This window comes from Bemisia tabaci, chromosome 2 (assembly GCF_918797505.1).
Source record: "Bemisia tabaci chromosome 2, PGI_BMITA_v3".
NCBI classification, from domain to species: domain Eukaryota; kingdom Metazoa; phylum Arthropoda; class Insecta; order Hemiptera; family Aleyrodidae; genus Bemisia; species Bemisia tabaci.
In genome coordinates this window covers 70,580,206-70,607,569 of record NC_092794.1, presented here as the reverse complement: position 1 = coordinate 70,607,569, position 27,364 = coordinate 70,580,206, and the positions used below count along the sequence as shown (strand labels likewise).

The 27,364-nt window shown below is 38.7% G+C and overlaps 1 protein-coding gene across 7 annotated transcripts in view; it reads right to left on the bottom strand.

The window, feature by feature from the left end:
• LOC109041838 (ATP-dependent helicase brm) overlaps positions 1-27,364 on the bottom strand; it is a 54,530-nt gene that overhangs the window by 9,190 nt on the left and 17,976 nt on the right. For 2 of the 7 annotated variants that reach the window (XM_019058287.2, XM_019058289.2), the window contains exons 3-13: positions 17,872-18,027; positions 14,575-15,922; positions 13,621-13,956; positions 12,872-13,206; positions 12,181-12,423; positions 11,038-11,204; positions 10,258-10,446; positions 9,011-9,341; positions 7,939-8,169; positions 7,439-7,732; positions 6,170-6,402 (exon numbers count right to left, since the gene is read on the bottom strand). In XM_019058287.2, coding sequence (XP_018913832.2) covers positions 6,170-6,402; positions 7,439-7,732; positions 7,939-8,169; positions 9,011-9,341; positions 10,258-10,446; positions 11,038-11,204; positions 12,181-12,423; positions 12,872-13,206; positions 13,621-13,956; positions 14,575-15,922; positions 17,872-18,027 — 3,863 coding nt within the window. Of the gene's footprint in view, positions 1-6,169; positions 6,403-7,438; positions 7,733-7,938; positions 8,170-9,010; positions 9,342-10,257; positions 10,447-11,037; positions 11,205-12,180; positions 12,424-12,871; positions 13,207-13,620; positions 13,957-14,574; positions 15,923-17,871; positions 18,028-18,549; positions 18,681-19,162; positions 19,199-19,609; positions 19,867-27,364 lie in introns of those variants that run through there. The other 5 variants (XM_019058290.2, XM_072296180.1, XM_019058291.2 and 2 more) reach the window with 5 other exon arrangements.

Sequence of the window (27,364 nt, the reverse complement as noted above, 5' to 3'; positions counted from 1 at the left end):
AGCACAGTTACAGAGATGGACCATTTTTTTTAGGGAGCAAACAAATCAAAATTTTGAGCCTTAAGTTGGTCGCAACCATATCCGGAAGTCGTTACAGTGACATTTTTGTGCAACATGCTTCTGTGGAAAGTGCAATACTTAATGAATACTTTTGACAAATCGTGTTTTTTTCCGGTTTGCGCTTCAAACGTGATTTATTTGTGGAGTGTAATACGTTCCTTTTTGAATTGAAAAACTCGTCAGATGCATTAGATAATCGAGTACAGCATCTCTCTCTCATTTCTTAACGCAGGGGGCGGCAAATTTTGCATTTTTTTAAAATGTAGGTTTAAAAAAAATCGGATTCAGAAAAAAAAAATTACAAACGAGAAAGCGTCTTTCGGTGACACAAGAGACAGCACCTTTAATTAGTCGAGTTAAGAGAGAAACTAAACACGCAATTTGGCATGGAGCGGTGCAGCAGTGATGATGAGGACTTGAGATAGAAAGGAGAAGCCCTCAGCGCGGCGCACGGTGAATCGAGTCAATGAGAGAGGTCGGAAAAAATTTGGGAACTTAAAACGCTCATAACTCCGTTTATACAAGAATCTAATGTTCTGCAAGCTGTTCCACTGGTTTTCTCGTGATATTTTCTTCCAGTATCACCCCTTGAACTTTAAAATGTGACGAAATAAACATCAACATTTGCAGTTCTTGTCAAAAATTTCATGTCCGACCCCTCTAATTGACTCAATCCACTGTGCGGCGGTCGGCGTGAAACGCATAGCGCCTACAAGACTGTAGGAATACTTCACGCATTGCGCCAAACACAGTGCGGTCAGCGCGGCGCGGCGGCGGAAGTTAAAATTATTAAACCACATTTATGTTTGTTCTTGCATAATTTTTACCTTCATTTCTTACAAATGGAAGGCCTTGTTCACACATATGTAGATAGGTTTACGGAACTTAACTTTCACGCAAAGTTCCGTGCGAACTTTTGCTAGTAGTGAGGGGCATAGTGTCCTTTCTTTTAATTTTTCTTGTTTTGCCGGTTGAAAATGCGGGTGTGATCCCTGCGAAACGTCCCGGGTTTCTTATTATATTTTATGTGTTTCTTTTTATTATTTGCGTCCTTAGTCCCGTTTTAAGTTGTTTCTCTGTTACTGTTTCGGGCCGATTAAGTTGTTTTTTATTGATGTTTCGAAACGAATGAGAAGGGGGCGGCAAAATACAGGTGGCCCATAGGCAGCAAGTAGGTAAATCCGGCCCATGGGCGGCAAGTAGGTAAATCCGGCCCTGTTTTTTAAATGAATTTTGAGTCAAATTTACGTGAGAAATTGATTTACCAAGATTATTTTTCTTAATTAAAATTAACTTTCTTTTTAATACAGTTTTTACGTAAATACATTTGTTCGTAATTTCCAATACTTTTTACGAAATTTTTATGTTAATTTAATTGTTATGTAAATTTGACTTCCTTTTCCGACTTTTTTCTTTTTTCGCGTTTTTCTGTGACTTTTAACAATTTTAGACTTTCTTTCCTTACTCTAGTAAGGATCTAGTCGTCAGAATCTATCCTGAACGACAACTTACATTCATGGAAAATAAAGCTTTAAATGTTCCTGACCATTTTTTACCATCCAAACTCACTAGAACACATTGTACAGGTATATGAAAAATTTGAAGAGCATCGCTGTCAAAAGCTAAGTTCTCCTTCAATTTAGCTCTTTTTGTATGGTCTACAGGTAAGGACAAAACTAACTGTTTTTGCTAAATGCGTACTGTTTTTTATTCATAAAATTTGAAAGTCTCAATGAAAGCAAAGCTATGTCCAATCACAGCTAGGTATTTTTATTTTGAGACTGCACATCCCAACTTCTCCCACTTTTTCAGCCGAACTATTTTTTTTTTTTGGGCTAGATTTTGGTTGGTGCAGTAATGCTGATGGTTATTTTTACGAGGGCTGTCCCAAAAGAAACCGGACTTTTGTCATAGAAGGCGAACCGAGCGTCGTAATGAAGTTTTCTTGGGCTTGTTTGAAAGCTGATAAGCTACTGAAGATGCTTGTTTTTACAGAATGCAAACATTGGTCTTGGTAAGGAAACTACACGCTTTGGAATAAAGGAAAGTCAAACTCGAGTTGCGATTTTTGTCTTTATTTCAAGAAAAATTTAGATACAACTTTAAAAAAAACCCAGGTTTTAAGTTAAAAACTTCGTTGCAATCTTATTCAAATGCTTAAAAATAAGGAAATCAACATTTTAAGCAGCTTACCAAGTCATCACCTATCCCCTTCAAAATACTCGCCAGCTTTGTCGATGCATTTTTGCCACCGTTTCTTCAATTGGGAGAAACACTGTTGGAAATCCTCAGGTTTGAATGATCGCAATTCCTTCAAGGTGTTCTCTTGAATTTCCGGAATGGTTTGAAAACGTCGACCTTTCAAGGTAGATTTAAGTCGTGAAGAAAAAATCACACGGAGCCAGGTCAGGTGAATAGAGGGGATGAGGGAGGACACTCATGGCATTCTTTGCACAAAATTCGCGAATTTGGAGGGATGCTTGGGCAGGTGCGTTATCGTGATGCAGAAACCAGGAATTCTCTCTCCAAAGCTCGGGCCTTTTTCTGCGGACATATTCGCGTAATCGTCTCAGAACACCATTGTAATATTCTCGGTTGACGGTTTCACCTTGAAGGAATTGCGATCATTCAAACCTGCGGATTTTCAACAGTGTTTCTCCCGATTGAAGAAACGGTGGCAAAAATGCATCGACAAAGCTGGCGAATATTTTGAAGGGGATAGGTGATGACTTGGTAAGCTGCTTAAAATGTTGATTTCCTTATTTTTAAGCATTTGAATAAGAGAGCAACGAAGTTTTTAACTTAAAACCTGGTTTTTTTTTTTTAAGTTGTATCTAAATTTTTCTTGAAATAAAGACAAAAATCCAAACTCGAGTTTGACTTTCCTTTATTCCAAAGCGTGTAGTTTCCTTACCAAGACCAATGTTTGCATTCTGTAAAAACAAGCATCTTCAGTAGCTTATCAGCTTTCAAACAAGCCCAAGAAAACTTCATTACGACGCTCTGTTCGCCTTCTATGACAAAAGTCCGGTTTCTTTTGGGACAGCCCTCGTAGAAGACTATGATGGTGAAACCTAAATTTTCCAATGATATTTTATCAGCATAGTAAACTCAACCACGACTTCAATCATAAATAATTCCATTTAGCGAAATCAAGCTGAAAGGCACAAGTAAGGGTTCATGAAAGTTGAAGTCATAGCTCAACATTATAGGGTAGGTTCAAGTAACTTTTAACGTGTTTTAGACTTTTTTTCTTACCGTAGACCCTGAAAAACCACTTAAATTCAAGGAAAATAAAGCCTTAAATGTTCATACCCATTTTTAAATGTCAGAACTCACTAGACCACATTATATTCATGATAAATTTGAAGAATATCGCTGTGAAAAGTTGAGTTTTCCGTAGATTTAGCACTTTCCGTATGGTCTTTAAGGTAATGACAAAAAGTGCTAAATTGAAGGAGAACTCAACTTTTGACAGCGATATTCTTTAAATTCATCATGAATATAATGTGGTCAAGTGAGTTCCGACAGTTAAAAAATGGTTTAAAAATTGAAAACTTTTAGTTCGATGAATTGAAGTTGTCCCTTAGGGTCCATTAGCGCTAAGGAAAAAAATTCTAAAACTTGTTTGAACCAACCCTATAATATTCTCCCACAGGATTCACTTTCAGACAGTAATAATTAATCAACATAAACATCAACCATTACTGATAAATCATCAAAGATCCTATTGGGCGAAATTCAGCCAAAAAGCACCAGTTTGGAGTCTTGACATTTTGGCCACCATTGGTTGCTTATTTACGCTATTAAACTGTGACTCGATGATAAAGAATGCCATAGGGCGACATTCCGCCGAAAGGCACCTGTGTGGGTTCTTTACATTATGGTCACAGTTGATTGCTAAAAGCTACCAAACCATGGCTAAATGATCAGAAATTCCATTTGGCGACACATGTTAACACTCTTTGAACATCTGAGGTATGAGTTCTGGAAATTTTGGCTATACTTGGTTGCTAAACGCTACTTAACAGTAAATGTTCAACAGTGACTTGATGATAAAGAATGCCATAGGGCGACATTCCGCCGAAAGGCACCTGTGTGGGTTCTTTACATTATGGTCACAGTTGATTGCTAAACGCTACCAAACCATGGCTAAATGATCAGAAATTCCATTTGGCGACACATGTTAACACTCTTTGAACATCTGAGGTATGAGTTCTGGAAATTTTGGCTATACTTGGTTGCTAAACGCTACTTAACAGTAAATGTTCAACAGTGACTTGATGATAAAGAATGCCATAGGGCGACATTCCGCCGAAAGGCACCTGTGTGGGTTCTTTACATTATGGTCACAGTTGATTGCTAAACGCTACCAAACCATGGCTAAATGATCAGAAATTCCATTTGGCGACACATGTTAACACTCTTTGAACATCTGAGGTATGAGTTCTGGAAATTTTGGCTATACTTGGTTGCTAAACGCTACTTAACAGTAAATGTTCAACAGTGACTTGATGATAAAGAATGCCATAGGGCGACATTCCGCCGAAAGGCACCTGTGTGGGTTCTTTACATTATGGTCACAGTTGATTGCTAAACGCTACCAAACCATAGCTAAATGATCAGAAATTCCATTTGGCGACACATGTTAACACTCTTTGAACATCTGAGGTATGAGTTCTGAAAATTTTGGCTATACTTGGTTGCTGAACGCTATTGAACAGCGAATGTTCAACGGTGACTTGATGATAAAGAATGCCATAGGGCGACATTCCGCCGAAAGGCACCTGTGTGGGTTCTTTACATTATGGTCACAGTTGATTGCTAAACGCTACCAAACCATGGCTAAATGATCAGAAATTCCATTTGGCATAATGGAGATGTTGCATGTGTGAGGAATTTGCGATTTGACTGTTGAATCTTGTGTAAAAAGTCACGAGAAACACGATGGTGCCACTGGTTTTCTCTGAAATCATCTCCCAAGCTCAAAAAAAAGCACTCAAGTTGAGGCCAAAATGGAGGGAATATCCCACCCTACCCTGAGAGTCAAAGCCTAGATCAAGACCTATTCTCCATGCAAAGATAGGGAGCTAATACTTTGACAGGGCTACCAATTTATCTGGGGACTCCAAAACTGAATACACGGCAACCCTGCTAATGTATTTGCTCCCTATCTTTGCATGGAGAGTTTGTCTTCATGTAGACGTGGACTCTCAGGGTAGGGTGGGATATCCCCTCCATTTTGGCCTCAACTTGAGAGGTTTTTTTGAGCATGGAAGATGATTTCAGAGAAAACCAGTGGCACCATTGTGTTCCTCGCGAACTTTTATACAAGAATCAACAGTCAAATTGCAAATTCCTCGCACATGTAACATCTCCATTGGGCCAAAATGCACCGATATCAATACCTCATATGTTACTTGGTTCCTCGAAAATTCTCCTCTTGGACTTAGCCTAAAAGTGTGGACACTTTTTAGCCTCCGGCGAAACCTAGAGTCTATACGGCTTCGCCGCACGACTAAAAAGCAGCAGAGGGAATGCACGCGTCAAGGCAAAAAATTTGGTACTATCCTGCTCACTTAGACCAGCATCGATCGGGAGATTTAGCTGAGCTGAGTAACCCATAAAAAACCAATTATGCTGGGCAAGCGCTGCATGTTTCTTATAAATTTTCTGGCCTGCGAGAAAATGAATTGAAAAACAAAACGGCAGGCAATTACTTAAAAAAGTAAAGTAAAAAAATGATCCACTTTATTCAGGTTGGCAAAATCTGCCAGTCTTAACTCGTCCTAAGCCAATATGTTTTCACACATGTTTTCCCACGACACCAATAAAACGCTCATAAAGAAGGTAAACTTCTAAGAGCCCTTCCATAGAACTCTAAAGTCAGAGTTAAGAATATTTTTAGGCAAAATTTTGTAGTCAAACACCGTTAGTTTGCCTTGTGAGTTCGAGGTGGCCAGACAGCAACACTTCCGGGTCGAACCCATGAGATGGACATGGAATGGATGCTAGTTTATCAAGATATTTCTGTACTTGATAAGTGTAATGCTTTGCAATTCTTAAAAAGAATAAAAGATTCGAGAAAAAACAATTCATAGGTACTAACCTGTCTGTATACTTGATGACGGTATTCATTAACTTCCGACATTGTTTCTTAAGACGAGAACTGTCTTTGCCAGATGTGCTCGGTCCACCAGCATAAGAGCTTTTCTTTTTCTTGGAGGAAGTTTCTTCTTCATCCTCTTCCTCTCGTTTCCGCCTTCGGCGTGATTTCTTCGATGACCTACTTCCTTCTTCCTCTTCGTCTTCATCATAATCCTCAATGCCTTCATCAATAGCCTGTCAAAGAGTAAATAAAACAGTTAGCAATCACATCTTTTCTATGTGCTACCTTTTCTGAGGACTTTTGTGAAGAAGTAAAACAGTTAGCAATCACATCTTTTCTATGTGCTACCTTTTTTGAGGACTTTTGTGACACATAAAGTTATTGCATGTGCTAATGGGCCGTTAATTGTAGCAAAAATCATCCGAAAATCCAGCTGATGCAACAATTTAGATAGCCTTACTCTGCTGAACACTATTTAATTCATTTTACGAGAAATCACCTTACAATTTTGTTAAGCTATCTTTTAAAGTTTGATGAAAAAAATCGAGGGCTATAGTGCGCAATCATGTACCTCCGTTTGTGACATTGCAGACTTCCTGTCGTATTTTAAAGTTTCCTTGGAAAACAAGTCAACGTTATTGAAGCACTGGATGTGAAAAGGGCACTTCTCGGTTGCAGTGTTTCAGAGTCTCCTCTCATATTTCATTCATTGTAAGGAAAGTGAATGCATCCATTTCACTAAAAATTTTACTGAATATTCCTTATGATTCCAAAATTTTCTATAGAAAGAATTCTGGAAAAATCACCCATTGCATTCTTCTCCAAGGGATTAATTCGCAACAGAGATTCTGAAACACTGTAATCAAGAAGTGCCCTTTACGTATCCAGTGCCTCAATTTCTTGAAAACTTCCTTGATTTTTCTTCTCAGTTGGCAAATTATTTTGAGAAAATTTCATGCTACAAAAATGGCTTGTTTCTCCTTGAGAAAAAAAACAGTAGCAAACATTTTGAAACACCGCAATGAAAATACGTGGTTTTGCCCTTTAGCAATCAATAGATAGTTTTTAAAAATTTTAAATAGAATAGAATTGGACGTTACCAGGCCGAAATAATCTTACCACTCAAGCACTTTTAACAAAATCCATCTGCTCTAAGAGAATATTGAAACATTGTTTCTTAAAATTCCTTTCAAGGATTGTTTACTTATGTTAATGTCTTATTTCTGATATTGTTCAGTTGTTAACTGAGTATTTTTCAAGCATTCCTACCTTCAGCCATTCTTTCTCAGTCAAGCTGTCCGAGTAGTCAACTTCTTTCCGTTGTCTTGAACCTCGACCCATAATCTGCGTTTCTCCCAAATCGTACGACGTCCATGCTTCAACTTCATCATCATCCTTAACTAGCCACTCGGGTAATTCTGATTCGTCGACTAGTCGAGATTTGCCTTGCCTGGCTTCCTCACGTCGACGTTCCTTGTCCATTTGCTGGAAAATCTCAAACTCTGCTTCGCTCCGTGCAATCATTTGGTTCACTACTTCATCATCAGGAACTTCATTTTCCTCCTGAAAAAGAGTAGTTAAAAGCATGAAATAAACATTACACCGAATAAAAAGACCGATCCAAAAAAAAGAGAGAGACCAATTTGGCAAGGGAATTAGCTAAAAAGGAAAACAGGTTGAAAAATATTTGGAAATAGTTAACATTGCCGATTGGATGTTTGTGGCTTTTTCTAGGTGGAGAAGTTATAATTCTGAAGATGCAGACTTACCTCATCCTCAGCATCATCTTGGTGCAAAATACTTTGCAGAAACTGTTGCCGCTCGGATCCAGTAGATTTTTGGTCAAACATTCCTGCTTGAATGACCTTCTCATCCATGTTCAATTTATAACGAGCAGCTGCCAGTATTCGTTCCTCCACTGAGTTGACTGTCATCAAACGCAATACTCGTACTTCATTTTTTTGTCCGATTCGATGGGCTCGGTCTTGAGCTTGCAAGTCCTGGATACAGTGGTACATATTAATTAACACAATAAAAGTTAAAAATGCAAGGAACCCACTCCTACAGGACCACAGAATAAGCATGCCGAGGTTCCACAGTTGCTCTAGAGCATCTCTATCCCCATTAGGTTTTTAGTAATGAAGCGGCTTTTGAAATGCATTTGTCAAATGAATTGGTCCACTTTGCTGTTTGACAGCACTGAAGAAAAATGAATACATTTTTATAGGATAGTAAAAGGTAAATCCAGAAACACAGAGACAGAGGAGACATTAATCAAATAGAATTTCAGAGAATACCCGAATGCTGAATCTATGAAAAATACAAAGATGATCAGATAATAAAATCATTATTATTGCTCAGTGATGCTTAGAGATCCGTTCACCTTTAAATTTCTAAAAAACTTGGTAAAGTAAGAAAATCTGATCCCCACTGAGTTACTCCCAATAACAAAAAATGAGGTGCAACAATCTAATCCTAAAAATCAGCCATATTGATGGCCAAAGTGCAAAACCATCTCTTTGTGACGTTGTAAGCTTCCTGTCAGATTTCGATTTTTCTTCAAAACACTCATCAACGTAATTTCTTGAAAACTTCCTTGATTTTGCTTCTCTGGTTGCATACTATTCTGTATACATTTCAAGCTATAAAGTTGGCTTGTTTGTCTGCAAAAAAATAAAATAGGAGCGGAAATTCTGAAACATTCCAATGGAGAGTCATGGTTTTGCGCGTTGGCTATCAAAATTCATTCTACGCATAAAAAAAGATAAAGATACTGTGCTATATATGAATAATACAAGTAACAAAAATGAAAAAAACTGAGACCGATTTGATGAAACAAACCTGATGGGGATTCCAGTCTGAATCAAAAATGATGACCGTGTCTGCGGATTGGAGATTCAATCCCAAACCTCCAGCTCGAGTACTGAGAAGGAAAAGAAAGTAATCACTGTCTGGGCTGTTGAATTTTTTCAGCAAGTCTCCTCGATCTTCAGCTTTGGTTGTTCCATCTAAACGAAGGTACGAAAAGCCTTGGAGATTGAAATAATCCTCCATGATGGTCATCAATTGAGTCATCTGACAGAAGAGGAGCACGCGATGATTCGTTGCTTTCAGTTTAGGGAGAATTCTATCCAGCAGTTCAAACTTTCCGGAAACTCGCCAGAGATCAGGCCTGGAATAGTTCCAAGTGTTTTATTATAATGGGTTTCATAGTGCGATAGCTTTTCATTGTAAATCTGAGGAGGGTTGAGTTCAAAACGTACTGTTTTAGGTAAATAAAATTTAAGAGAAACCACAGTAGTGTTTACTGAAGCACGACTAGATTATGAATCTTTGATTGAGAAAAAATTGAAGAAAAAATTGAGAAATTTGATTGAGAAATTTAGACAGGGTTGTCACATAATTTAGGGAATGAAATTCCCCGACATTCCTATGACTTCCCTGACACATTTCAGTGAAATTTCCTGACAATTAAAGATATACCAGATGTTAAAAAGACATAATTTGAAAAAGTTTTCAAGCAAAATGGCTAAGCGAAACGTTAAACCCAGTCTAGAAAGCAAATAAAGGTGACTTGACGATTTTTCTCTGACACTTTCATCATTTTCCCTGACATTTCCTGGTATTCCCTAACTGTCGCAACCCTGTTTAGAGAAGGACAAAGAGTACTTCAATCTTGCAGATTTTTTCCTTGCACCAAAATGATCATCAAAACATTTGATTCTTGAGCAAAGATGGAAACTTTTGTAAAAACGATACAAGTAACATCATTTCCCTATCAAATTTTCTTTTTAAGACTGTTTTTGCGCAGTTGAGTAATTTAATACTGCTTCAGGCTGTACACAAAGGTGTCATTTTTTACATTTTCTTTCCTCACTCCTCGGCTTTGACCAAAACAGGTTCAATTATGTTGTACAGAAAGAGGAGTAGTCAAGATGAGAGCAAAAAAAAGACCTCAAAAAACGAATTATGAAAAAAGAAGGAGTGACACTCACTTAATGATTGTAATATTCATTGCAGTATTTATATTCATAAATTTTTGGATAAAAGGAATCGTACGGGGAAAAAACAACAAAAAATCTCCTTACGTGGTAACAACATTGCCGGTTCCACCGATATGCTCACAGTATTTTTCCTCAATGTTTTGAAACATGAATGGATGATTACACAGTTTACGCAATTGAACGATTGTGTTCATGAGTGCTTTGGCACCACCTTTTCCTTGTTTACCTTTCTCTGAACCATCAGTTAGAAGAACTCCTTTGCTCTGCATATGTCTGTGAAGAGAATTGAAAGAAGAAAAAAATCAGAATCAAGCAAATTACCCTGGAAAATGACAAGAGACGAAAAAACTTGGAGACTGTTCAGCAACTTTGTGAGAAGTTGCAAGGTTTTTTTTACGTGAACAAACCACTGCAGTGATGACCCCCCCCCCCCTCCAAATTTCTGCAAGTTAAAGCAAGCAGAGATAAATCATGGTACCTTACAAGCTTCTGTTCAGTAAAGATGAGGGCATAGTTGGACTCCATTTTGCAATTAGGAACTACGATTTCTGGCTCAGTTTGGAAACATCGTATGTACCATTAGTTTCCCTATGCACATGAGTGTTTTTACAGACGACCCAGAAGTTTCAGCTCAAAATTGCAAAATGAAGTCCAATTTTAATACATTTCTTCATTTACATTTACTCACCTACGCACCATCTTCAGTGTTACCAAAAAATTTTCCACTTACTCACTACCCCATAATCTCATTTAAACACCCATTTACTCTTTCTAACTGGACGCAACAAATGAAATAATTCAAATTAATTTTTTCAGAATTACAGTTTCAAAATTGATGAGGTGATCTGCAGTCAGCAAACATACCTGTACAAAACGCGCTGTAGACCGGACATATCGCACTTGACGATATATTCAACCTTATCAGGTAACTGTGATTCGACTTCCTTCTTCAGGCGTCTGAGAAGGAATGGTCGTAGAACTTTATGCAAACGCCGAATTATAAGAATCGTTTCTTCTTCATTCAGCTCAACCTGAAACAAGACCAGCTCATGAATATATACTGGTGACTTTTATGGAACATTAACAAGTACAACCTATTTACGTACTGGGATTTTTCAAGTCCTCTAGGATATAATTAAGTTGATTACAAACCCAAATGAATATCTCTAAAACTCATTAAAAGAGACAAACTATGTTTCTCGAGGGTTTTAAAAATATATATCATTTGAAACAGTTTTTTAATTCATAACCAACTTTTTGTTCAGTGTATAACAGGTCACTAAATCTTGTGGTTTTTACTTAACATTCTGACGGTACCAGGAGCGCAGATTACACAGTAATTTATTGCATATTTCTGAAGCCAAAATCCCGAACAAGCTCGCTTTTAAAAAATCCGAGGACTCAAAGGAATTTCAAACACGCCGGAATGGCAAAAAAATGATGGCAATGAAGTACTGCGGCAGTCATCCCTACATCCTCTCATTATCCACTAATGTTCATTAAATTAAAACGTACTTCAATGCAGAATTGTTGCTCGTTTACTGCAGATAAAACGAATAGGATTAAATTTCTTGATTCTGAGGATGTAGTTTCTACTTTCCTGCAATTTTCACGTACAAGGAGTAGAAAGACACTTGATTCTGACTGATTCTGAATGGTGTTGGATGACATCATTCGATTCGGCGGACCCCAGAGAGTTTTGAATTTGCAGAAAAGTTGCGCTTTTTGAACTGTGTATTTCTCGGTTCCTGAGTCACGTTACCGCGTTTTTAATGTGCGTATGAAGTTCTATGCATCATTTACCAACAGAGAAATGTATTTGCATGCCAAAATTCGTTCATAATTAAGTGACCCATTTGATCTGTAACTCAATCATTATAAAATCACAAGGGAAGATTTAAACAGAGGTTTCTGTGGTCCCCTTTACATCGTACTTCTAGAGTGTTGAGAGACACGCAAGGCAAAGAAAACATTAGAGTTGTAAAGTTAAAACGTAAAAACTCAAACCTTTTCTCCGGTGGTAGCAAAAGGAGCATTGAACCATTGCTCAAAGGTCGAAACCGATTTAAAGATTGATGGCAAGAGAAAATTTAGGAGCGCCCAGAGCTCTGGTAACTTATTTTGTAGGGGAGTTCCAGTCAGCAAAAGTCGATGAGGAACGTTATAGTGAGTGTTGAGAATCTGGGTGAGTTTGCAGTGGTGGTTTTTCATCCGATGACCTTCATCAATTATCATGTATTTCCAATGTATCTGTAAGACGATGGATATCAATAAGCTACATGGGGTAAAATAAGATTAAAGTCTGTGAATTTATCTCAAAAATGAACTCAAATTTAAAAAAATTAAATAGAGCATTACCAACGGCAGGAAAACAATAAAAATTGAAAGCTTAGTGTATGTTTAAAATCCCAAAGAATCAACCATCCAGCATTAAAATATTCTATTTTCATTAAGCTGCTCAATTCATAGTCATGGAGACGTCTGATTCACGAAGGAGAAAGAAAAATAAGAAAGTTACAAAAAAAGAAAAAAAAAAAGGAGAAATAAAATTAAACTGGTTTAAACAGCCTTCACTTCAGATGATTAATCACAATGCTTCTATTCAATTGAAACATTTTGAAATGTGATACATAGGATTTGAAAATATTAAAGATGGACTTATTTCTTCCTAAATAAATTACCTTTACGAAGAACTCACCTTGGCCAATATTGATTTATCCTTGATGACATACTCATAAGTTGTTAAAAGCACATTAAACTTGTTCGAGCGCATTTGAGCCTGAAGGGTACGACGAACTCCTGGAGAGCCTTTGTAAGCGATGACAAAAACCGATGGCGACCATTTTTCAAACTCCAAGACCCAATTAGAAAGAGTTGATAGAGGAACAATGATCAAATATGGTCCATTCAGCTTTTTCTTCTCCATCAAATACGTAATTAGAGCGATGGTCTGTATGGTTTTCCCAAGACCCATTTCATCCGCAAGAATACCGTTGAGGTTATTGTTGTAGAGAGAGACAAGCCACTCAAGACCTGCAAGAAAATACCCAAAAAATAAAAAGATGAGCTCATATCTTTTAATAATCAAAAAAAAAAGATGATGAGGTAGGTTTTTGAAAAAATACAGAGCAATAAATCCATGCGCTGTTGCAACGAAACCTTCATTTAAGGGAACATAATTTTATGAGATTCTAGGGGCAGATTTCTATGATAAATATAGAATCTACCAATGTACGAACTAAGCCTCAGGGGCACCTGTAAAAATAAGGATTGGAAACGCAGAGAGGATGCCGTATCTAACCATGAGCCCAGCATGTGCTTGGATGCCCTAAACCAATGATATCTCATGATGATAAAAACACACTTAGAGCCATCCAAAAAGCGGATACAGAAAAAAAAAAACCTCCCTAAGAAATAGATGTAATTTATAAAAATAGAGGGAAATACCTTTTATTTGGTATTCTTTCAGCTGGCCATTGACCATAATTGATGCTTGTTCTGTGACGATCTCATGGATTGTGTGCGCAATGCTGTAGTACGTGTGCTCTTCAGCTGTGTTTTTATATTCGTCATCTTCTGCTTTAGCTTTTTTTATTACAGCCCCTGGATCTTCTTTCTTTTTAGCAATTTTCTCTTCTTCGTTTTCATTATCTTCTTCATCCAAGTCATCCTCATCTTCATCACTGGAATCTTCTTCCTCGTCTTCGGACTCTTTCAGCACTTCCCAGCCAGGGTGCGCCTCTAGCCAGCTGGATAACTGATTTGCAGAAGGAGCGTCTTCTCCTGAAAAAAATCAATGACAGACATTATTGAATGGTAAAACTTAATCATGCAATATTGACCTCTAAAAATTTTGATACATTACCAACATTTTTCATTGGAACAAAAGTGCATTGCGAGTGCTTGAATTTAATAGGAAACTTGCAGAGAACTATGAAATAGGACAATTCGACCATGGAAGATAAATAACTCTTGAAATATTTAAGTAAAATCTACATGACAGGAAATTTTATTGATAGTCTACGTATTTTCTTCTTTTTTTTTAAATTTCTCTCTCATTTGTATGTAAAACCAACATTTTTACACAAGAAATAAATCACTTCTAATACTTTGAGAAAAATAATGATGAGAATAATTGAGGTGTCATAAAGTACTGAGATGATTTAAGTCTGTTCACGAGCCGATATCAGAGGGGTTATTTCAACACTTTTAACATTCGGATTGAACTTAACTGGACAAGATCCTATCTAAGCCATCTAAAATATCAAGCCTGCAGCGTTTCATCCAGTCAAAATGGCTTTATGGCATAAGCCTCCTGAAGGTACACAGGCACCAGAAAGACACTGATGTAGTTTCATTAAATGGGGATTTTGCAAATACAATTTTATGTTGGGAACATACCTCTGAGCATTCGTCCAGTTCCTGTTTCCACAACTTTTATACACATTTCTGACTGAGAGCCATCATCTCCGTCATCAGCCTTAGACTTTTTCTTTTTTTTCTTCTTTTTCTTTTTTTCTTCCTCTTGCTGTTTGCGTTTTTGTTCCGTCTTATGCTGTTTCACCATTTCAGTCAAATTACAAATATATTCATCTGTCTGAGAGAGAAGAAAAGCCAACCTCTTATCCTTTTTCTGGTCAATAAGTTTCCGATATCCTTCCTCATCTTCAGCCATCAGCCGACGCATACGCTCTTTCTCAATCCTCTCTTGTTCTTTCTTCTGTTCTCTTTCAGCATTGGCATGATACGTCAAAATAGCTTTGTTTAGTCGCCCGATTCTTGCCTGATTGTTACGGTGATATTCTTTGAAATCTTTGCAGTGCTGTAAGATGGTGTTCAGGTATTCTTGGTGCTTCTGTCGTCTTTTCCTTTCGGCTTCCATTTTCTGCTGTTTCTCAAGCTTTTCTGTTGCTCGAGCCTCTTTTAAGCCTTGCCTCTTAGTACGTTTGTAAGCTTTCATACTTACAGCAGTTTCTAAAGTTGAGTCTTTACGAGTGCAGGCAATCACTTCGTTTCTCAGCTGCCTTTGAAAATTTAAAACTCTGAGTGCTCTCAGCTCTATTTCAGCCTTGAGCCGAAGGTCTTCAGACATGGTCGTGGGCAGGTTTTTCAGTTCATTCATGCGATGAGCCATTTTAGCAGCAATACGATTCTCTCGCTCCTGTAAAATGATCAGGGGATCAAGCCCTTGGGGTCTGGGCACTGCAGTCACTCGATTCTGCTTTGACTGAGCCTGCTGCGGTTGATTCAGTTGCTGCTGATTATTTATTTGTTGTGGCCCAGGTCCTGGAGGTCCTGACATTCGTGGCACTTGTGATAAAGGTCCACTAGCAGGCGAATTGACACCTGCTGTAGGGAAACGATGAGCAAGAGGTATTCCAGGACCTTGCTGCATCCCTGGCGTTGGAGCTGGTTGGCCTGGTGCAGAGGACTGACTAGAAGGTTGACTCAAGGGAACTGAGGGCCTGACTTGTTGAATCATCCCAGGGTTGACTTCTGGAGACTCTGAAAGCTCTCCAGAGCGTGGCGGTTGACTGAAGCTTGAGTCTGACAATGGAGTGGCAGCTGGTAATCCTGCTTGAAGACTGTCCGGTCGTTTGCCCTGAACTGCCATGGTTAGGTGTTGTGTTAGAGGTTGGTTCCGGGCCAAAAGTCTGTAAGCCATGATTTGAAATCGGAGTTGCTGTAACTGGTACTGACTCAGAAGCTGGCGGCTGGAAGCTGGACTTTCGGGTCCAATTGGAAATCCCTAAAGAACAAACATGAAGATATTTACTCAGACAAATGATGGGCAAAAAAAATGCACTCATTTTCACAAATTATAGTACAGTTATTTTGCGAGTAATTTTCGAGGTATTTCTCGCATCATACAAGAAACAAATTTCTACAGCTTGAAAATAACATGCTAATTCTGAAGGTTTTTTGTGAACTTCCTTTTTCCATGACTATACCTACAGCAATTGAGTTCATGTATTATTTTTCACGAAAAATCTTTAATCACACTATGAGTGGGTTGCCTTTGATCGAAATAGTCAAGATAGAATAAAATACAAAAACATATTGTGATGCAATATCTGATTACGTTTTAATTTAATAAGATACTTTAATATAAACCTATGAGTAAATGTATGAATGCCGGGGCTTATTCGCAGATTCGGTATGTCACATTGTATTTGTTTTAGCTGGTTAACCTCGCCCACTAGAAAAGCCTATTTTGCAACATCTGCACAAAAGAGCTGAAATAACTTCACTTTGTGCCCAATCTTTTGTGTGTAGAAGACCAAAAAATAACACAGGAAATAAGTCATATGCTAGTAATACCTGCTTCATAATTTATTTTAAATTTTTTATGTAGTTTTATTGGTCAGCAAAATGTTACTTCCGGACCGAGGCATTTCTTTGCAAATTTTGAGACCATCTCATGCAAGACAAACACAAATTCCCAACAGTCAAGTGCAGATATACATTCAGATGGAGTTTTTAGCACAAACCATATAGATGCCTGGCGACGAAACTCTAACTGCCTTGCAGATTCTTTTCATGATACTAATTCAATTAGCAGCTTTATAATTCCCTTTATTTTTGTCACAACTTGAAACACAGGTGTGAGCATTGAGAATTGAAAATTTAGAAAAACTTATATTCTCTTCAGAGTTGACTATCTTTCCATTCAACTGAGGTTTCGTTGAGGGAAATCGTTATCATATTTTTGGTGCATGAAATGTGTGATTTGAGAGCTTCTAATCAATTACTTGCAAAGGCAAAAAATTATTGCATTACATACACGGAAAAAAAAAATTGCTGATTCAACAATTCAATTGCTAAAAACAGTGAGGGCTATGTTTCAACGCAGATTTTACAACAAAAAAATGCTACTTTAACCACCCACGTGATTAAATTAGTTTACAATGTGGTTAAAGTAGCATTTTTTTGTTGTAAAATCTGCGTTGAAACATTGCACTCACTGTTTTTAGCAATTGAATTGTTGAATCAGCAATTTTTTTTTCCCGTGTTGTGCAAATTGCTCATGTTCTGCATTCTGGGCTAGTTCAAGGTGTCCAGAATTGTTAACCATGCTTATTCCTTGATTTTCTTCTGATTTTCAGGAGCTAATTCTCTGATGAGAAATCAAAAGTTTTCCTCTACTGCTCCAGGAATTTATTGGAGAAAAAGTATAAAATTCTCCTAAGTTCCAGAAAAGAATATCGATTTCTTTTCAACTTTCTGCCGATTCTTAGGCACAAATTAGAGTTTTCATTTCCGCAAGCGTTTTTGATGGATTCATCATTCGGTCAATGAAAGCTTCTCTATCACCCTGACAATTGGAAGATTCAAGAGGTCAAAAATAGCGGCTCAGGTGTAATAACATAAACCTTTGAATGGTCTCCAAGCGGTAGAAGAGGAGATTCCCGGTTTTAGGAACAGAATCCCGGATTTTTCCCTGAAATTGTTCATTCCCTGATGAATCCTGGTCTCTTCGTCGTAGAAACCATGTCTACTTATTCTATTCTTATTTTTTACTCAAATTTTAATTTTTGGAGCTTCTTGGCTTTGATTTCCCCGCGAAATGGTGTGGACCCATCACCATTTTTCCACCTTGTTACATTTCAATATTCGGCTTCTTCTCAAAATGGTACAGTTTTCTTATAATAATGTGTCCCACTCTATCACCAAACATAAAAGTTATTTGGTGCTTACCGATCCAGGAGGGCGAGGGTCTGAGCTAATACCACTTTGACGTGCTCTTAATGCCAAGAGTTGCGAGTATCTTGGGTCCCCTTGAAGACCTTTTTCCTCCATTGAGTCAATGGCACGTTGCAATGCGTTTAAATTTTCTTGCGGCAGGGGTCCAGACTAGAAAAATGAAAAAAAAAAAAAAAGCTTAGTTAGACAGGTCAATAATGCCTCAGAGAAAAATATGCACAGTCACACGAAACAATTTTTAGAATACAATTTGGGTGTCCATTCATAGACTAAATAAGAAATAAAATTCTTGTAACTTGATGAGACTAATTCGTCGAGGAAAAAAATCAATATATTATGTGATAGGTAGTATTCTTCAGCCCTGTCAGAACTCCCTTACAACTTAAACATTGTTGACATGTACATAATTAGTGTAAAAAAAAAAAAAAAAAAAAAAAAAAAAAAAAAAAAAAAAACAAAAGAGGAAAAATTGAGGTTCCTTGCGGATAAGCCGCATAAGTGCAGTTTTTGCAATTTCCCAAAATACTTATTTATGGTTTTAAAATTAGAGGGAGCCTTATGCATGGTAGAAAGAATGCTCAAGCTTACTTTTTGATGTTGAACAAATTAATTTTAGTACTGAATTTTTCACTGAATATATGTTTAGACTATTTTTAAGTGTATCATTCATACCTTGATTTTTTCAAAAACTGCATTAATGCGCCTGGTCCTTTAAGCCCCTCAATGGGACTTTCTTTTGCATAAAACCAAAACGAAAATAGTCATAAACTCATGATAGAGGACTATATCAATCGATATTCCTTGTAAAATTAATACTTTATTAATATGAGAATATGAAAACCAAAGTGAGCTGCATGTGAATGATTAATCCCAAAAGAGAAGCCAAAAAATATTTGAAGGATGAAAAGGACTGGTTTCAATGAAAAAATGAAATTATATCGGCACTTGGAGAGCTTATCCCAAAATTTACATGCTCCCTTGAAACGAACATCCACAGTAAAACTAAAGACATTGTATCGGATTGCAGTGTTTCAAAATTTCCACTCATATTTTACTTTTTTCAGGGGCATCGTTTTAGGAGAGCAACAACCTCCCCTTAGATTAGAAAGGTGACGATTTAAAGGATCACCCTCATTGGTAAAAATTTATACATTTTAGGGCATAATTGAAGATCCCCCTCAGAGAAAATTTCTCTAATTCATGACAATATTTGCCCCTCCTCAGACTTGGCTTAAATGGCACCCCTGAATATTTTACGAGGATATTGACTAAAAAGCAATGGAACCTGCAAAAAATGGAGTTGCATGATACTAAAGGGGGAAAATCCCCTCTTGGGGTGGCAATATAAATCGCGTAAAATCGCACGAGATTCCGCGCGGTGCCGATGATCGGAAGTTTTTTAAAAAAATAAAAGAGACAGGGAATCTGCACAGAATTGCCACAGAATTTAGAAAATGAAATTCGTGACATTTCCCAGACACATTTTGGTGGAATTCCCTGACAATTGAAGATGTGACGGATGATTAAGAAGGCATAATTGAAAATAGTTTTCATACAAATGTTGTTCGAAACCTCAAACCCATCCTAGAAAGCAAGAAGGTGATATAAAAAATTTTCCTCGACATTTTCGTAATTTTCCCTGACATTTCCCGGTTTCGCCTGACTTATTAAAATTCCCTGACATTTCCCGGTTTTCCCTGACTGTGGCAACCCTGTCTGCATTGTCGCAAACCGAGATACAAGCTTTGTTTCTGATTCCATCATCGACTGGGGTTCATGTGTTTTTTCGATGTTATCGCGCGAATACAGAAGACTTCCAAAAGGTTAAACGGCACACACTCGACATTCCATCGCGATACAGTACGGGCTGACAACTGCCGTCTTCCTTCCAAACATCGCCGGAATAAACGAACTGGTACAGACGCGAACACGCAAAAAGAATGATAAATAAACAGAAATGTTATATGTATAGCATCCACAAGTTGCTCCTCCTGTTTACCAAGATCACAGGGAGAAGCGGAGATGAACCGGACGCGGTGGTGTTGCGGGTTGCGGGACACGGACGAAGAGAGGACATTATTACTGCCGTGCTAAGGAAGAACGCCGTATGAACATTCGAGAGTTGCCAAATTTCTTCCGATAAAATGTTTATTTTTGAGGAAATTTATGCATATTTTTCCTTTAAATTTTCAGAATCTTTGGGTGAAATTGCGAACAAAATTACCTGGAAAATTGGACGGGAAATATTCATAAGTTTGCCAGGAAATTCGTGTTTTATCAAAGAAAATTTGGCAACACCTGATGGTTCATACGACGTTCTTCCTTAGCACGGCAGATCAGGAGTCACGATCCATGGTCAAAGTGCAAAACCACGTACCTTCATCGCGGTGTCTCAAAATGTCCGTTCCTGTTTTACTTTTCCGAAGGGAAACAAGGCAACTTTATGGTTGGAAAACGCAGAGTATTCGGCTGATAGCGAAGGCAGTTCTCAAGAGGTTACGATGATTAGTTCTTCAAAGAAAAGATAAAGTATGACAGGGAGTCTGCAACCAGGGTGTCTACTAAAACAAGCTGGCCAAATATCAGTATACTTTTCCGGTACTTTTTCAGTATATTCCCAAGAAATTCAGTACAGCCTCAATAGAAATATTCAGTACTTTTTCAGTACCTCCAATTGACAAAATTCGAAAAATTTAAAAAAATTAAATTTCCCGCTCAAATTGCGACAAATATTGCGAGGAAAGCCGGTGTTTCCAAATCGCTGGATCCGCTTCTGTCCCCACTAACTGGAATGCGATTATTGGTGTCCTCGTAAGTACTTGCAATGCTTGCATTGGGACCAACTTTCCCTTAAAGTTCAACTTTACGGACGAGCAGGTGTAAAAGTTGAACCTATATTAGTTGGAATAACAATTAGTTATCGTCTGGCAACTTTGTCTCAATTTTTTTCGGCAGATATTAACAGACCACGAGCTGTTAACGAATACGAGGGAATCAGTTTAAACATGCGAGGTCGAATAAGTTTAATCACGCCCTCGGGTGTTCGGACGTTGCCAAGTTTGGCCAAAATACTTGATTTAAACATTAAAATAAATAAAAAATCAAAATTGTTTCGTGATTGGAAACTCCGGTTTCCAAGCTAGGGGTGAATCACCACTATTAATTGGTTTCGATCAGGCCCGATACTCGTGTCTACGGCCAATGGGCGGGTCAATACTGCCGTGCTAAGGCAAAACGCCGTATGAGCCATCAGGCGTTGCCAAATTTCCCCCGGCAAATCACTCATTTTCAGGAAAATTTTTTAAGGTATGTCAACCAATTTCTCAGATAATTTTGTTCGTAATTTGATCTAAAACGTCTGAAAAATTCAAGGGAAAATATTCACAACTTTCCTCAAAAATAAACATTTTATCGAATGAAATTTGGCAACTCTCGAATGTTCATGCGGCGTTCTACCTTAGCACGGCAGAATAGCGGCTCTTCAACTAGGTTGTCCACTAGCGTTGACCTACGAGAAAATAATGCTGCTCGATGTGCGTGATCCAAAATACGTTAAGTTGTTTACGAAACGAGAGAATTTCAATGAGAAAGAAAAGAGATATCTCTCCTTTGATCGACAATCTAGCATAGGATGATTGACATCGGGTGACGGGCGATACAAGGTCCATGTGTGTATCCAGGGTGTTTATTTGTTAAAGCACGTTAACTATTGCGCGCGAAAAACACCTGTGTAACAATTGGCCAAGAGTCACTCAAAAGGCACGAAAAAGCTTAATCCTTTTGTTAATTGCCTGCCTCTCGAGAAAATCAAGATGCAATCGTGATTTTTCTGCAATCCTTCCATTGGCCGATGGATTTTCACAACTTTCGTATCCCTTTCGAAAGAACTTTTGCAGCATATCTGTCTGTCTCGTATAATCTGAGAAAATAGGGGCTCATCGGCTTGATTTATACGAGGGTAGAAATTCTTCTTGACCGCGCCGTTGCGAGTAAAATGCGGATTTGCCTTAAAAATTATAGAGACTAATAATTTTCTTTTAATTCTTTTTTATTTTTTTGAACATATTTTTTAGTTGACATACTTTCAACTCTTTTCGAATAATGCGACTTTGGCACACATTCTAAAGTTAACAAAAAGTAAACACAATTTCGATCAGCGCGTTGTGTTGACCTTTTAGCGAAAACACAACGCGTGACAAGAATTTGCGGAGGCCTGGAACAATTTGCACCCCTAGATTTAAACATGAAAATAAATCAAAAAATAAAAATCGGGAAATTGTTCCGTTGTTGGCAACCTCCGGTATCCAACCTAGGGGTGCGACATTATGTAGAGTGCGAAAATCAATTGATAAAGAGATAACTATTACAAATACCGCAACGCAGCGTTGCAATAATGCCCCTCAACCTCTGACCGTTCGAAATGTGAAAGTGCCTGCATGAAAGCCGGGAGGAAGAGCGAAACGCTGCAGTTATCGATAGATTGGCCACTCGACGAGAAAAGGTTCACAATACTTTAGGGTTAAAGGTAGGCGCAGCGGAAGAGGTATCGGGCTCGCGTATCGTATCGTTGCACGCATCCGCCCTTCCGCAATCAGCTAGTGCCAATACGTGCACTGCTCGAGTATTGACCTTACTCACGGCTTCGCCAACGGGAAATTCCACAATAGATAGGGCCTTTCTGGCTACATGAATGGCCAATTCCTAAAACCGCACGCGTCCATCCAATCTAATTTTTCAGGAGAGACAAATAACTATATAATTACTAGGGGGCTATGCCCCATGGCCGCTACGTGGCCCAACCCTCAGAGGGCGCTTCGCGCTCTCGTAGGCTCTCTTCGACAACAGAACGACTAGAACTACCTTTACCTACCTCCTGTGTCCATTGCAACTACCTACTTCAACCAATAGGATTCCTCCATATCCCTTTTGTCTTCCTTGTCTATAGCTTTGTCTATCGATTTCAACAATCAGCCCACTGGCCGGGCTAATCTTAATGACCTACATGCTACCAGCTTATGAATTTAGGACATGACAAGTATTAGCCAGGGGAAAAAAAACCTGAGCCCTTACATTATTTAGACTGTTTTCTGATTACCTACTTCAAGTTCCGACTGATTATCGCAATCCTGGCCATAAAGTACATATTTGCCACTGACAACTGGACTACACTTTGCAATCGGGGACTATAATTTGGACTGCATTTTGCAATTAGGAACTATATTTTCTGGCTCATAATCGGAACAACGTATGTGCCATTAGCTTTCCCATGCAGATAGGTGTTTTTACGAATGAGCCAGAATTTGTAGTTCCTTGTTGCAGAATACAGTCCATTTGTGGCTCATTCTAAAAAAAGCATACTTGCATAGTTTTCCTATGCGGGCAGGTGCTATTATGTATGAGCCTGAAATTGTAGTTCCTTTTTGCAAAATAAGGTCTAACCGACGAAGGATAAACTGGAATCTGGGGGGTCAAAAACTATGAGACCAGATCAGTGGCGTGGCGTGAATCGCGATATATCGATCGTGATGCCATTTAAACCAATGGAAAAGGATCGATAAACAGGGTGTTCGCAGCGAACACCTTAATAATCGATTCTTTACCATAGGTTTAAATGGCATAACAATCGAGACATCGCTATTCACGCCAAGCCACTGGACCAAATCCCAGTTGGCAACTCGGCCTTGATCTCTCTGACGAATGCGTACGAGATCACGTTTTGGGGGTGCACACGCAGACTTTTCCATGATGCCCGGCTGAAAGCAAACACCGGAACTCCGTTCGTCGGGACTGGGAAACGAGAAGAAAAAGAAGAGGAGGAGGAAGAAAAGGAACCAGGAGGCCGGGTCCGGGATCACCTGCATTAAGCCCGTGAAAAAAAAAAAAAAAAAAAAAAAAAGACAACGGAAAATTTGGCTATCGATAAAATGCCGGCCGTGTGCGAGCGTACGGAACGACGAAAGGCAGACGGTTGAAAAAACTCCAAAACCTGGCTCAACGAATGGAAGCGAGAGCACGCAAGGAGCATGATTCTGTTGACACGAGATTATATCAGGCGGCCGAGTAATATCGTGGAGAGGTACAGAGCGATTAGATCAAGTTTGTCAACGAAGCCTCCGAGCAAATAGATCATCTCGTTGCGCTTATCAAATTTTTTTACTCCGCGCGAATTTTCGACACGTAGTGAACATCGGGTGTGTCGCATTGGGGAGTGATCACTGACGAGGCCGTAAACGGGAGAAAGGAATCCATTGCGTCGTAGCGCTGCGAGACCTACGGGCTGATTCTTGAAATGGATAGACAAAGTGATAGACGAAGAAGCAGGGTTGAAACAGAATCTAGAAAATGAAATTCCCTGACATCAGGGTGGCAAAATTTCATGAAAAATTAAATTTTGAAATTTCACGTGAAATATTTCGTGAAATTTTAGAATTTAGAAAGAGCTTGAAAAACACCGGTCCCTTTTCAAGTTTCGCAGAATGTAAAAATTGTGACTTTTTTTCCAATTTTGTGTGTTTCAGTGCGGGTTGCATGCTCTAGCCCCTGAAAAATATGAAATATTTCACAGCCTCGTGAAATTTCACTGAAATTTCCGATCTTTCATTTCTTTCTTACGTTTCATGCCACCCTGCCTGACATTTTCCTGATTTCCCTGACAATTGAAGATATGCCAGGTGGTCAAAAAGGCATAAAATTAGAAACATTATTCAGGCAAAATGTATTGTTTGAAACGTCAAATTCCATTCTGGAAAGCAAATAATAGTAACTCAACAATTTTTCCTGACGATTTCGACATTTTCTCTGACATTTTCAGGTTTTCCCTGACTTTTTAAAATTCCCTGGCATTTCTCGGTTTTCCCTGACCGTGGCAACCCTGAAGAAGATATGGGAAGTATGGAGCGATCCTATTGGTTGAAATGGGCGATTCTTATACAGACTAAGGAGGCACTGAAAAAAAATTACGGCCGTGGAAGCCGTACTTACGGGTTACATAGACATACCGTCCGCGTTCCGGGCTCAGAGGCCGAAAGTTCCGGGCGTAGCAACCGGAGCGATCGAAGCTACGGCTCCAGCAGCCGGAACTTTCGGTCTTGGAGCCCGAGGCGGACGGTACGTCTACTCTATTTTATGTAGATTCTACATAATCTGTACATTTTTTTTTTCGAAGGGTAAATGATGGACTGACTGAAGGGTTTATCGTGGGTTGCCGTTAAATAGTCTGATGCCTACCTCCTATGTCCATCGCAATCACCTGCTTCCACCAATAGGATCCCTCCATATCCCTTTTGTCCTCTCTGTCTATTGCTTTGTCTATCACTTTCAATAATCAGCCCGCAGGAGAGATCCTCTTATGAGTCATCGAGGGAGAAGCTCTACAACGCAAAATTATATCCAAAAAGGGCTAATTTTTAGCTTTTTTAGAGGGCTCAATAGGTCAGTTGCGCTGGTCAAAAAGTCGCGTTTTGATGCTTGATTCTTGTGGATAAGCTAAAAATACTAAGATTTGCCCAAACAGAAATTCTCTACGTTTAATATTAATGGAGATATCAGCGCTTTAAAAAACTCGATCTTTGACGTCATTAACCACGGTACACCCTTGGTTTCTTCCACCTAGGTTTAGTCCGTGTTTTAAGTCGAGCAACCAGTACATATGTGCGCATTGCTAATTGATGAATCCAATATAGAAGAAACTAAGGGTGTCACTACCGCGGTGAATGACGTCAAAAAGCGAGTTTTTCGAGTCGCGATGCCTCAGTTAGTGTAAAAAGTTGCTGATTGAACGGATCTTATTGTTCTAAGCTAATCTACAAGAATCAAGCATAAAAAAAAAATGACTGCAATACTTTAAAAGTGCAACCCGAATTATAGCGGCTGGACCTAAAGTTTTCGGATGCACGAGCCAAAAACTTCAGAAATTTATGTAGCATGGACTTCGGATCCAGTGGCGTGGCGTGCTTTGCGATATATCGATTGTTATGCCATTTAAACCTATGGAAAAGGATCGATAATCAGGGTGTTCGCAGCGAACACCTTAATAATCGATTCTTTACCATAGGTTTAAATGGCAGAACAATCGATACATCGCAAAGCACGCCACGCCATTGTTCGGAGCCCACGCGCCCAGTTCTTTTCACCGAGAGGAAGTTTCGAAAAGACTTAGGTATTGGCGATATTCTGCTGTAAACTAATTTAGTGGCTGATTGTTCGATATTTGGTACAATCGATGGTTCCACCCAGAAACAAATGGACTATTATGATATAGATCGCTTCACCACGCTTTTGAAGGGCGGTACAATTTGAAGGCGAGATATCGAATGCTAGCCACTAAATCAGTCTGTACTGCCGTGCTAAGGAAAAATTCCGTATGAACATTCGAGGGTTGCCAAATTTCCTCCGATAAAATGTGTATTTTTGAGGAAATGTATGAATATTTTTCCTTTAAATTTTCAGAATCTTTAGGTGAAATTGCGAACAAAATTTCCTGAAATATTAGAGGACAAATATTTACAACTTTTCCTGAAATTTTGTGAATTACCGAAGGAAATTCGGCAACGCCTGAAGGTTCATACGGCGTTTTTCCTTAGCACGGCAGTGTAGGTAACATTCATTGAGCAGCACACGATTGAAAATAGGTGAAGATCGCAAGTGCTCAATTAAACAGAACCGAGCAGCATTCGCGGGGACTATACTACACTGCCGTGCTGGGGAAAAACGCCGTATGAGCCTTAGACGTTGTCAGATCTCCTTTAATAAAAACCGAATTTACTGGAAAAATTGTTAATATTCTTTTGTCAAATTTTTCAGATAATTTTGGTCGCAATTTGATCTAAAACATCTGAAAATTTCACGGAAAAATGTGTATAACTTTCCTAAGAAATACATGTTTTATCCGAAGAAATTTGCCACCTCTCGAATGTTCATACGGCGATCTTCCTTAGCACGACAGTACATGTCAGAGTCGCTTGCAACGGAGCTCTTGCGTGTAAGGGGGATTCGCGATTTTAGAACTTTCCTTGCGTAAAATTGCGTGAAAAACACAATGGTGCCGCTGGTTTTCACTAAAACGAACTCCAAAGCTCCAGATAAGCCCTCAAAGTTGAGGCAACAATGAAGGGGATGCCCCTCGCTATCTGTCTGAAATATACACGATGATAAAAGAGCCAAACCACGCGTATCTCGTTTAGCGACGTTGCATATTTCACTTTTCTTTAAAAGAAGGAGGAAGAAAAGGCCTAGTAAGTGCTTCTTTTCGCCAAAAATTTCATTTGACTTCACTTCGATCTTTCGACATATTCATTATAAAAATGTAAGGCGAAAAATCGAGGAATGTTCTCTTTAAAAAATAAAAAATAAGCGGAAATTTTCAAACACTGTTATAGAGATCCGTGGTTTGATGGTTTCGCCATCGATAGGTAACCGACCACGGAAAAGGAGATCTTGGTCTTCAAAAACTCTGAAAGGGTGAGCTTGTTTCTAAAATTACTAGGGC